The 10,994-nt window shown below is 39.9% G+C and overlaps 1 protein-coding gene across 1 annotated transcript in view; it reads left to right on the plus strand.

The window, feature by feature from the left end:
• Positions 1 to 10,397, plus strand: part of jag2 (jagged 2) — a 37,107-nt gene extending 26,710 nt beyond the window's left edge. Inside the window, exons 12-25 of the mRNA XM_015390228.1 lie at positions 944 to 1,106; positions 1,202 to 1,363; positions 1,495 to 1,608; positions 1,768 to 1,881; positions 2,960 to 3,073; positions 3,377 to 3,493; positions 4,539 to 4,566; positions 5,232 to 5,317; positions 6,352 to 6,465; positions 6,590 to 6,705; positions 6,835 to 7,092; positions 7,206 to 7,337; positions 8,526 to 8,676; positions 8,764 to 10,397. Of these exons, the coding sequence (XP_015245714.1) occupies positions 944 to 1,106; positions 1,202 to 1,363; positions 1,495 to 1,608; positions 1,768 to 1,881; positions 2,960 to 3,073; positions 3,377 to 3,493; positions 4,539 to 4,566; positions 5,232 to 5,317; positions 6,352 to 6,465; positions 6,590 to 6,705; positions 6,835 to 7,092; positions 7,206 to 7,337; positions 8,526 to 8,676; positions 8,764 to 9,281 (2,187 nt within the window). The 3' untranslated portion in view covers positions 9,282 to 10,397. The remainder of the gene's footprint in view (positions 1 to 943; positions 1,107 to 1,201; positions 1,364 to 1,494; positions 1,609 to 1,767; positions 1,882 to 2,959; positions 3,074 to 3,376; positions 3,494 to 4,538; positions 4,567 to 5,231; positions 5,318 to 6,351; positions 6,466 to 6,589; positions 6,706 to 6,834; positions 7,093 to 7,205; positions 7,338 to 8,525; positions 8,677 to 8,763) is intronic.
• The last annotated feature ends 597 nt before the right edge of the window (positions 10,398 to 10,994 follow it).

The raw sequence follows: 10,994 nt of genomic DNA on the forward strand, positions 1-10,994 counted from the left end.
GTTTGATATATATAAAGTCAGTAACCGTATAGCTTATAAAGGCTTCCCTAAAGCCACAACCTTAACTCCTTCAATGAACTTATCCAGATTCAAATGAGAATATGAATACCCTTTTCTTTTAATGAAGGTTTGATTTCTGACCCAGGGTTTGTTAGAATACGTCTAATGAATTTAATCTTATGCAACAGATTGTTTTAATTATGCAGAATGGTAAATGGCCTGTACTTGTATAGTGCTTTTTCAAGTCAGAGGACTTGACCAGAGCGCTCTACACTACATTCAATCATTCCCCCATTCACGTAAACACTCACACACTGAAGCTATTTCATTACAGTCTACTCAGCATAAAGTTTCTTTTGTATCGTCAATTTTGCATCGATTTTTGTCACAAACTTTGCCGACTGTTATGAATCAATTTTCCTGTCATCTATCTTCTGTCTTGAGCACTTTGAGGTGATGAGACATTCAATTTTACTGCTTTAGTTTTGTGTGAACAACATTTTAAAATGAAAGTCAACCTGTAATTTTTTTTTATTTTATTTTTTAAAATAAATTTTGCCTTTACTCTCACCTTTTTCTCGCCTAGGTTTTTGGATGAGTCGAACTATGTTTGTAAGAATTGCTGGAAATTATTTTTTTCTAGCATTCAAGTTTAGTTTTATTTGGTGTTTGCACCGGAAATAGAAAGATAAAAAAAACACAACGGGAATAACCGATGGTGTTTTTTAAGATTTAAACACAGAAATACTTTTTTGTGGTTTCTATTTATTGAGTCCTGTCAAATATTAATCTGTATTATTTGTACACAGTCAGTAAAAGCTTGGTCTAAATATTTCTGGATGTAATTTATCATGTTACTGTAACCTTTTTAACATTTAGGGATGTTTTTTGGGGGGAGGGGTTATCTCTATGATGTAACAGAACATATGGTTCTTTTCTATAGATCTCTCACCGGCCCCTCTCTGATGCCTGTGATTCAAAGCCCTGTGAGAATGGGGCCACATGCCACAGCATGGACCAGGACTTCTACTGCGCCTGTCCTGAAGGCTACCAGGGAAAAACATGCGAACATCTGAAGGAGACATGCCAAACTGCAACATGTCAAGGTGACCTGAGAACCACGCCACCATGAAATAATCCTGAAAAACTTACCAAGTTAAATTAAAAAAATCTAATGAGTGTTTTGCTTTCTCCTTTACAGTAATAGACAGCTGCATTGTAGCAGTACCCTCCAACGACTCAGAGGGAGTACAGCATGTTTCGTCCAACGTCTGCGGCCCGCGTGGACGCTGCATTAGCCAGCCCACCGGCAACTTCACCTGCATCTGTGATCCGGGTTTTAGTGGCGACTACTGTCATGAAAGTATGCACAGCCTGGTTATGCTTTTGAAATATCTTGGATAACTGAATTAGAATCAAACAAAACTATAAACTTTTAAAGAATATTTTCTCCCATCATTACCAAACTGATACGAATAAATCTTTTTATTTCAGATATCAACGACTGCATCAGCAACCCTTGTAATAATGGTGGCACCTGCATAGATGGATTAAACTCCTTTCAGTGCTTCTGCCCGGACGGCTGGGAGGGTCAGCTCTGTGACCTTAGTGAGTTTGTTTTCTGTTTGGAAAATCTCAGCAGTTTTCATACAAGAGAAAATCGCACCTTGGGTGGAGCACCTAGCTGCTCTGCACCTAATCTCTTTGTATGGGTTAGAATTAGGGTGTTATTGAATGGAAGAATGAGTCATCTTTCTCCTTCCTCAGATGTCGACGAGTGCAGACACAACCCTTGTAAAAATGGCGGACGCTGCATTGACTTGGTCAATGACTTCTACTGCGAATGCAGCGGCGATTGGAAGGGCAAGACCTGTCATTCCCGTAAGTTGGATTCCCCTCTTGTTGAAATAGGGGTTTATGTCAATCCGCTTATATTTGCATGTAATGGACAAAGAATTCAGCTGTTTTCTATAAGGAATTTAAGAATGCACACTGGTTTAATTCTTATGTATTAAAAAATGAATTGATGCAATATGGTGGTTACCAGGACATTAAACTATAGGTTAAATACTACCAAAATAAAGACCAGATTTACTCTGTTGGAGCGAGGAATTGGTCTGGGCTCTGTGGAAGGTCCCGTCAGGAGCAGAAACCTTTAGCCACATTTTAACGGGATGCCAAAGGGTCGGCCCAGGCTCTTCGGTCTCAATTCGTTATCTAACAGGAAGCTTTTAGGGCTTGGAACTGAATTCAAGCCTATGAGCTGATTGTTCAACTAAGGAGCCCCACAGTAAATTAGGTGTCTACAAATTCTGTGTGAAAAATATACAAAAAAAGGAAAGGAAATGTTTTCATTTATTTCTATTTAATATCCTTTTTTTCCTGCAAAAAAAAAAAAATTGCAATATACGTAACGCCCATCCATCTGTCTTTCCGTTTATCAGTCTCTGTACAACAATCACTTCTTTTCACCACGCATTCATCCAACCGTCAGTTCATTCTTCCCTCTATCTAAGGTCCATTTGTCCATTATCTACTGATAATTTTTTGTTCGTAAATTTGTCGATCCATACAACGCATCTGTCCACCAACAATTGGATTATAGATCAGTAGCTCTATATCAGTCTATTCATTCATCCATTCTTTCATCTGTCCATTAAACGGCCATTTGTCTGTCTGTTCAAACATCACTGATTCATTCATTTGGCCACCAAATGTTTCCTTCCTTACATCTTTCAGTATTTGCATCTTCCAAACTTACATGGTAGTATAGAAATGTGTTCCATTGATTGTTAACCTTTTGCTTTGTTTGAAGTCTTTAAGGCCAAAAAAGTTTGGCATCTTGCCGTTAATCGATATGCTGTAGCGCAGCTGATAATGTAACCTACAGAGGGATGGGAAGGTGTTCACGTTGTGATTTGTGGAAGGTTAATGGATAGTTTTTGGGTTTTCTAATCAGGTGAGAGTCAGTGTGATGAAACCACCTGCAGTAATGGAGGCACCTGCTACGACCACGGAGACACCTTCCGCTGTTCCTGCCCGCCTGGCTGGGAGGGAAACACATGCAACACAGGTGAGGCGTTTCCTGCTGCTACTTTAAAGAATGCAAAATGTATGTGTTTTATGGAGACAAAATCTGCTGAAATTTATGTCAAAGTTAATGGCACGGAAATTCAGATTATGATTCAAACGCTTTACTCATTCCACTATTTTCCTGATTTTCAGTGGTTGCCTGTAATTACCGGAGTATGTTCTGTACTGCCTTTTCTTGCCAGCTCTTAAAGATTGTTACCTCTGATTTCCAGTGAAATCTTATGTGTTGATGCTTGTGTGCACCTCTGTAATTTTTTTTTCCCCCTCCTCCCACTTTCTGCAGCCAAAAACAGCACTTGTGCCTCCAGTCCTTGTTCTAACGGTGGGACGTGCGTGGGAGGAGGAGACACGTTCTCCTGTATCTGCAAAGAGGGCTGGGAGGGCCCCACCTGTGGACAAAGTTAGTATCTATGCTTAGATTTTAATGCAATGAGAAGAAGACGCACTGTAGTTTTTTCATTTTTAAGTATTATTTTTCTGTTTTACAAGACACTTTGTTGGTCTAAAACCTTTTCTCGACTAAAAATGTCGAAGGGCCCAAAACGCAAGGATTTCAGTTATTTCTGCAAGACCTTTCTGAAAAATGAACCTTTATCAAAGTTGATATTTAAGAGTTTGACTATTTAACTGTCTAGCGATTTCAACTTCTATGAAGCTTAAAGAACTTTTATGTTGCATTTGATCAATAATTATTTTTTTTAAAAAGCAAGAGGTGACATAATGTGGGTTTAAGAAGCTGAGCAGTCTTTGTGACGCAGCTCTCACACAAACAGAATTGAATATATCCAAAACAAACCTAAAAAGATTAGATTAATACGGATGATTAGATCCCGTCAGATTAGCTAAATGTAATAATCTAGAATGCTCCAGGTGGAATAAAAAAAATGCTTTCATGGACAACTTCACTGGAACACTTTCAGCTTTCTATTTAGTTTCCAAATTGTCTCTGACACCTGATGTTCTGTTCTTACAGCCTTTGTTCATTTAGACGCCTCAGGGACACTGAAAATGGCAAACTTTCAGTCATTACTCAGTAAATACTTCCGCACTGAAGAGAGTCGCTCTTAAAGCCACCTGCTAATACTGGGAATGTTTCATCCACTGTGAAAAGACTTTGTGTTTATGACTCACAGCTTGCTAATCACACAAACTCATTTCTCTTGTAAGACGTACATCTGTTCAAGACTTTAAAGGTCATAGATTTACTTGTGGCCAAAACAGGATTAACTATTTATGTCTGCAAGTTTGGACCAAAATTTCGCACAGTTTGCAACTCATTGAAATCGGATGCTTCAAAAAGATTTGTTGTACTTAATCCTGTGTGCAGAAATATGCATTGTCAGTTTTAATTAGCCCAATTCCACCCTGGGTGGGTTTATTAGAAATCCTTTAAATTGAATGCAGGAAATGACTCGTTTTTTTGTTTTTTTTTCTCTCTTCAACAGACATAGACGACTGTAATCCTCATCCATGGTATGTAATAACGATTGTTGTACGCTTACACTCCTCTATTCACTTCTTCCTGCCTCCCTTCATCGTTTGAACACTTCACAGGCGAGGTTGGCTGCAGGGGTGGTGGGCCTTTAATGACCAACAGAACCTGCCTTTAAATTGAGCCTCAAAGAGGAGAGGGGAGGTGTGCTCTGATATAATGAATAGGACAGTGAGAGGTGGGAGTTTTTTTTTTTTTTTTTTTTTAAGAACAGTGTCCTGTCTGGCAATGTGGCAATAAGAATAATTGTCTTGATGCCAAAAAGAGCCCATTTTTAAAGTTTGATTTTTTTTTTTTTTTTTTTTTTAAGGATTGGATAAGAGTCCCACCAACCCTGTGGTGAATGCAGGTGGGGGGTGTTGGGGTTAAGGTTGGGGGTTGAGTGGCAAAGATGAGTTGTAGGGGTCTATTCTTCCTGTGCGACCTGGGGGGAGCTCAGCTTTGAGGTGGTTGCAAGGAAGGCACGATGAGGGGAGGGACTGGACACGCCTATTAGCATCTGAAAGGTGGAGGCTTGTATTGATGAGCTGAATTGAGTTTTTTTGACCCGCACAACCTACACACACACATACACACTCCCTGTACTCTGCCACAGCTGGAAAGGATGTCCAGCTTAATCTAATCATGCGTTTCTTTCCTCTCACAGTTACAACGGCGGGATCTGTGTAGATGGAATAAACTGGTTTCGCTGTGAGTGCGCCCCTGGGTTTGCTGGGCCAGACTGCAGAATAAGTGAGTAAAATATGAGACCTTGAATTCATTTAAGAAAAGTACCGCTGAGTATTAAGATGGATTAAAGGAGGCGGATTGTGGAAAGGTAAAGGCCAAATTTAAACTGACACATTGACAGCTAAAAGCAAGCTCTCTAGCCTCTTTCTGCGTTCTTTGACACCTTAGGGGTCAGAGGTCATCCCTCCTCCATACTCACACGGTCAGACTTTCACACACAGAGGACAAATCACCCAGTGACCCTGAAACTCTTTTTCTCTTCCTTTGTTCGGAACGGATAGTCTTCACCTTTGTTGTCTAAGCTTGAATATGAGATCTCTCATCCATATTGAGATCATGATAATATGGACAACAGACACCAAAGAATCCAACAGATTTGAAGGCGCCCAGAAGTTAGAATCTTTCTAATATTTCACGCATTGATCTACCAAACCGTGATTGACACAATCCGATTGGATTCAGCAGCTTATCCCACATCGGGTCACAAGGACAACAGGTCCAGGAGGAAAACATCCCAGTCCAAAGCAACTCCCAAGGCATCTATCAGTCGCATCACAGATTGACAAACTGATTAGATTCTGGATCTTGTTGACGGCTATAATCCATATTTCATCAGCGTAGGTGAAAGCTAGAGTTCAGATGGTTCTATAAATCAAGAGCCTTGCAGTTCTAAAAAAATGCTTCTTACCTAAATACAGTGCAAAAAAGATCCAGAAATAAGTAATAATGTCTTAAATTTAGTGTATTTACCCTTAATTAGAGTAGGTAAATAACATTATTTGCCAATGGAATGAGTATTTTTATTCTGAAAATAAGAAAACTAGATAACATGTACTTAAAATAAGACAATGTCATGTTTTTTTCTTATTTTAAATGTAAATTGTCTCGTTCTATTGGCAAACTGTCTCAATTACCACCTTAGTTCAAGAAACTTATGCACTTGCACTTATTTTTGGACAAAATTACTTATTTAGATTTACATTTTTTGCAGTGTATCACTTTAAAATGTTTTTTTCTGCTACTCTTTCTTTACATAGACATAGACGAGTGCCAGTCTTCTCCCTGTGCCTATGGAGCAACCTGTGTGGATGAGATCAATGGCTTCCGATGCATTTGTCCTCGTGGAAGATCAGGAGCCAGATGCCAAGAATGTAATCATCTTTATTCTTGATATTAGTGTTGACTAATAATGAAAAAAATAAAAATAAAAAATATATATATATATATAAAAAACTGATTACTAAATGACAATTGTCCACTTCGGCTTATTTGTAGTCATAGGCATTGGAAAGACTTGCCACTATGCTGGGCTGCAGTTTCCTCATGGCAGCCACTGGGAAGAGGAGTGCAACGACTGTCACTGCATTAATGGCAAAGTGCACTGCACAAAGGTAAGCAGGCCGTCACACACTCTGCTGATAGCTTTTTCCAGATGGGTTTTCTTCAGGCCACTTCATGCATAGTCAAGAAAGCAAGCAGCTCAACAAGAACAGTTCTTAATTTTGACCCTATGACCCCAGGTGCTGTGTGGTCGCCGGCCCTGCCACCTCGCGCCATCAGACCAGGAAAAGGGGCAGAGGTCCTGCCCAGCTGGACAGGAGTGTCTGGAGCACAGCTTCTACACCTGCTTCTCCCACCCTTGCGATCAGTGGGGGGTTTGTTCAATGGCTGGACCCCCGCCTCCCCAAGCAACCACCAAGTGCCAGCCAAACAGCGGCCATTTGGACAACAGCTGTGGCCGCATAACTCTTGTGTTCAACAGAGACAAAGTACCACCGGTGAGTCATCGCTCACGTATCAGTTTTCTTGTAGCGGCCTGTGATTCCCAGTTCTCCTGAAATTTGTTGGGTTACTGAGAAGTCAATGCATGTGTTTGCTTGTGTATATGCAGGGGATCACAGTGGAGAACATTTGCTTTGAACTGAGGTATCTTCCCGATACCAGAAGCCTAGCTAAAGACCACTCCCTCCTCCTTTTGTGCGATCTTTCCCATTCAAATCCGGATGCTGTCGAGGTGGCTATTGTAAGTGAATTACTCAACCAGAACAAATATTAAATATTCTGCATAAATGTTTTATCCAAGGGTGTTGTAGGTTTGTCATTTTTGTTTCAAAGAAATGTCAATTTTATGTACATTTTTAAAGAAAATGTAATGTTACTTATTGAATTAAATCTGTTGAACAGTTGGACTCCATTTTGGGTCAATTTGTGGATTGGTGAGACTTTATAGAATAGCTGCTAAATTTACTAAGACAAGCTTTTTGAATTGCCAAAACCAGCATGTATGGTTAAAAAAAAATTCTGGATTGTTCTGGGAAAATAAAAGTCCTCATTATAATCCCACAAAATACTTACATTTATTGGAATTTCCCACTGCTGTCTTGTTTAATCAGTATGGCCATAAGGTGATTTTTATGTAGGTCCAGCATCAGTATGATCCTCTGCCTGCATAGAGAGAGAAACCATTTAGGAGCTCTTTAGTATCGCCACGATATCCAAGGAAAATTGCATTTATCTGAAAACAGAACCATTTATCAGTTCTTGAAGAACTTATTTCATTCCTTATTTGAAAGGTACATTTTTTCTCTCTCCTCTAAGCAATAATTGGGGGAGTGGAGGCCTAGTGGTTAGGGCATAGGGCTTTGAATCCTGAGGTTGTGTGTTCGATCCCCCACTTCCACAGACTGCCCCTCTGGGTCCCTGAGCAAGACCCTTAACCCCGCACTGCTCCCCGGGCGCCTCACAATGGCAGCTCACTGCTTACCAAGGGGATGGGTTAAATGCAGAGAAGCAATTTCCCTCTGGGATTATTGGAGTATGTAAAAGAAAAAAAAAGAAAGGAAAAAATAACTTTGGGATTTTTAAGATTTCATGTTAAAATTGTTCTGTTGCAACAGAGATTAAATTAGCTGAGACGAGTTGCAGTAATTGTTGGTTTCCACCTCTTTATGAAATCATTAACCTCTTTAATTAAAAAAAAAAACTTAAAACTACAGTTCATTTAAAGCTATTTTTGTCTCAGACATTTAGCAGTTATTTTTATTTTTTTTATTAAGATCAAATTGCTTACTGGGGATGACTCTGCCTTCAACACTTGGAATATTTCTCCTGTGTTTATTGTAGGATGAATGTAGGAGTTTGTTTTTGCGTCATGATGCCCTGCACATGAATCCTCCTTGTTCCTGACTTTGTTCATTCTGTTTTGTTGCAGTCTTTTCAGCCTGAGAATCTCCCAGACCACAGTCTGGTCCAGGAAGCTGCCAGTGCCATTGTGGGCACCTTATCCAAGAGGCATAACAGCACTGTAATGCTGGCAGTCATAGAGGTCAAAGTGGAAACACAGATTCAACCCCCTTCAGTGGGTGAGTACCGATGAATGGTGTCCCAAGTGTTTATCAGAGGTTCTTTTTAGTTTTTTTAATTCTTGTTTTTCCTCCCATCCACCACAGATTACCTGGTGCCTCTTTTGTGTTGCCTCTTCTGTTTACTCTGCCTCTTTTGCATCATCGTATGTGCGTGGTGGACACGGAAACGGAGAAAAGAGCGCGAGAGGACCTCGCAGTCAGCTCCCGACGGTAACGTGAACAACCAGTGGGAACCGCTGCGTCTCGTCGTGGGACGTCAGCAGCAGCAGCAGCTGAAGGAGAACAACAGGGAGGCCGAGCAGGAGCGCAAAAAGCTCATGGGCTCGTCCTGTCGGACGTGTGACGAGGAGGAGACTGAGACGGAGGGAGAGCTTGAGCTCGAAGAGGAGTGCGGTGGAGCAGAGGCAGGAAAGGAGCTTGTTTATAAGTACTCTAAAACTGCAGTGCAGTCCAGTGGGGGGGTGATCTGTACCCTGCATAGCTCCAGTTCGCCTCTTAAAGCGCCACACCGGACCCAAGGCTACAGCCCTAAAGACAACCGCTGGAAAAATGTCAGCGCCGCCTTGACTGGTCAGAAAGAGCTCAAAGACCATTGTGTGTAAGAAAATGAAAAGAAAGGACAATGCAGAAGCAAGAGAGGCTGCAAGGCAGCTACTATTCTATTATGTTTGGGACTTCTTTTGAAAAGAAAAGAAAGGCTTTGAGTTTAGGAAGCCACTCTTTACTTTGGTTTATATGTTTTTGTCACTGTCGCCGGAGATGATTTCTACTTTAATTTGTTTTCCCTCATTCAGGAGGTTTGAGCACAGTGAACATCTTAGTTTTGCTTTTTATGTGTTGCTTTTCGTTGCATACAGAAGAAGGCGCTGAAAATGTAATATATTTTTTTTTTCAGGAGGCAAAAGAAGCTCCCCTTTTTTCAGTTATGAGTTCTGCTATTTAAGTAACATTTGAAATGGAGTTGGAAAAAAAAAAATCTGTAAAAAGATTGTTTACAGGCTATTATGATTTTGTCAAAATGTCAGTGCACTCTAAGGATTTGGATGAAAATGGGCTGTTTTCTCCGTCACCTTCCAGCTTTGCCCAGCGATCCACCTGTGGCTGTCATGCCTTACCAAAACATTGGCCTGGAGGGGGGAGAGGGGACAGAAACCCCAGTGCCTACTACGTGGCCTTCCATATTTTACTTTATTTTTTCATTTCTTTTCTCCTGTGTCTCGGTTGTCTCAGCTGAAAAGCTGTATATTTAAAGTTTTGCAGTATTTGAGTTGGTAGCAAGTGCCTTTTCTAAGAGCTGTAGTGGCTCCGAGTCATGCTGCCCAGTTTGACCTCCTTGTTCTCTGACCTGGAAGGGATTCTTATACATTAGAGTTCAATTTCACAGCAACGCCATTCAAGGTATTTGATCAAAGCAGAAATGACTACGCTGTACATACATGTAAATACTTAAAGGAGTCGCTGTGTATATTTGTCACACATTTTTATTATTATTATTATTGTTATTAATATTATTTTTATTTTTTTTACAATGTCATTTCTTTTATTTATTTCAGTTGATTTAAGCAGGTTTTATAACATTTCATATCCAAAGTCCCTCAGTTGAGAACCTTTAAAAAGAGGTACCACCTATGAAGGATTTCTGACGGGTTTATAAATGGTTTGTCACCGAGATCTCATTCTTTTTTCGCCACTGCTCCTGTAGTTTTCAGGATTTCAATAAAAAAAAAAGACAAAGGAAATGCTTTAGATTAAAAAACTGTTTTCACAAAACCCAGTTGATCCCATTCTTATTGTTTTTCTTTTAACTTTTTAATTAACAGAAGCATTCAGAACATGCCAACGTTGTAGCCTTAAAGTTTTCAAACCATTTCTAAATCCATCAAAAATCCCTTTATTTCAGGTGCCTTAATGTAATAATTTATTACATTTCTTATTTTTGTTCATCTTTTTTTTGTTTTTTTTTGTTTTTTGTTGGTTTGCTATCACTTGTTAAGGAACATAACTATGTCGATCATTGTGTGATGTAACGTGGCAGTTTTATTCGCCAGAGTAAAGCTCTCCATTTGTCTCACTTGCTTGTTTATCATGGTGATTCCTAAAATCAAACTGTTTGGAAAATGTTTAAAAAAAAAAAATCCAGCAATCCACGCTAGCAGCTCTGAATGTGGATCTCAGTGGGTCAAATGTGGATTTCATGCATTTGCATTATGTTTTGGTTCAAAGGCTTTAATGAAGGGAACAATGTTTGCAGAAGCGGAAATATTTCTTGCTGTCGTGCAAATGTGTTTTATTCGGTTACCAACTCAAGTTTCAAA

Source organism: Cyprinodon variegatus, unplaced genomic scaffold (assembly GCF_000732505.1).
Source record: "Cyprinodon variegatus isolate N-32 unplaced genomic scaffold, C_variegatus-1.0 Scaffold489, whole genome shotgun sequence".
In the NCBI taxonomy this organism is placed as follows: domain Eukaryota; kingdom Metazoa; phylum Chordata; class Actinopteri; order Cyprinodontiformes; family Cyprinodontidae; genus Cyprinodon; species Cyprinodon variegatus.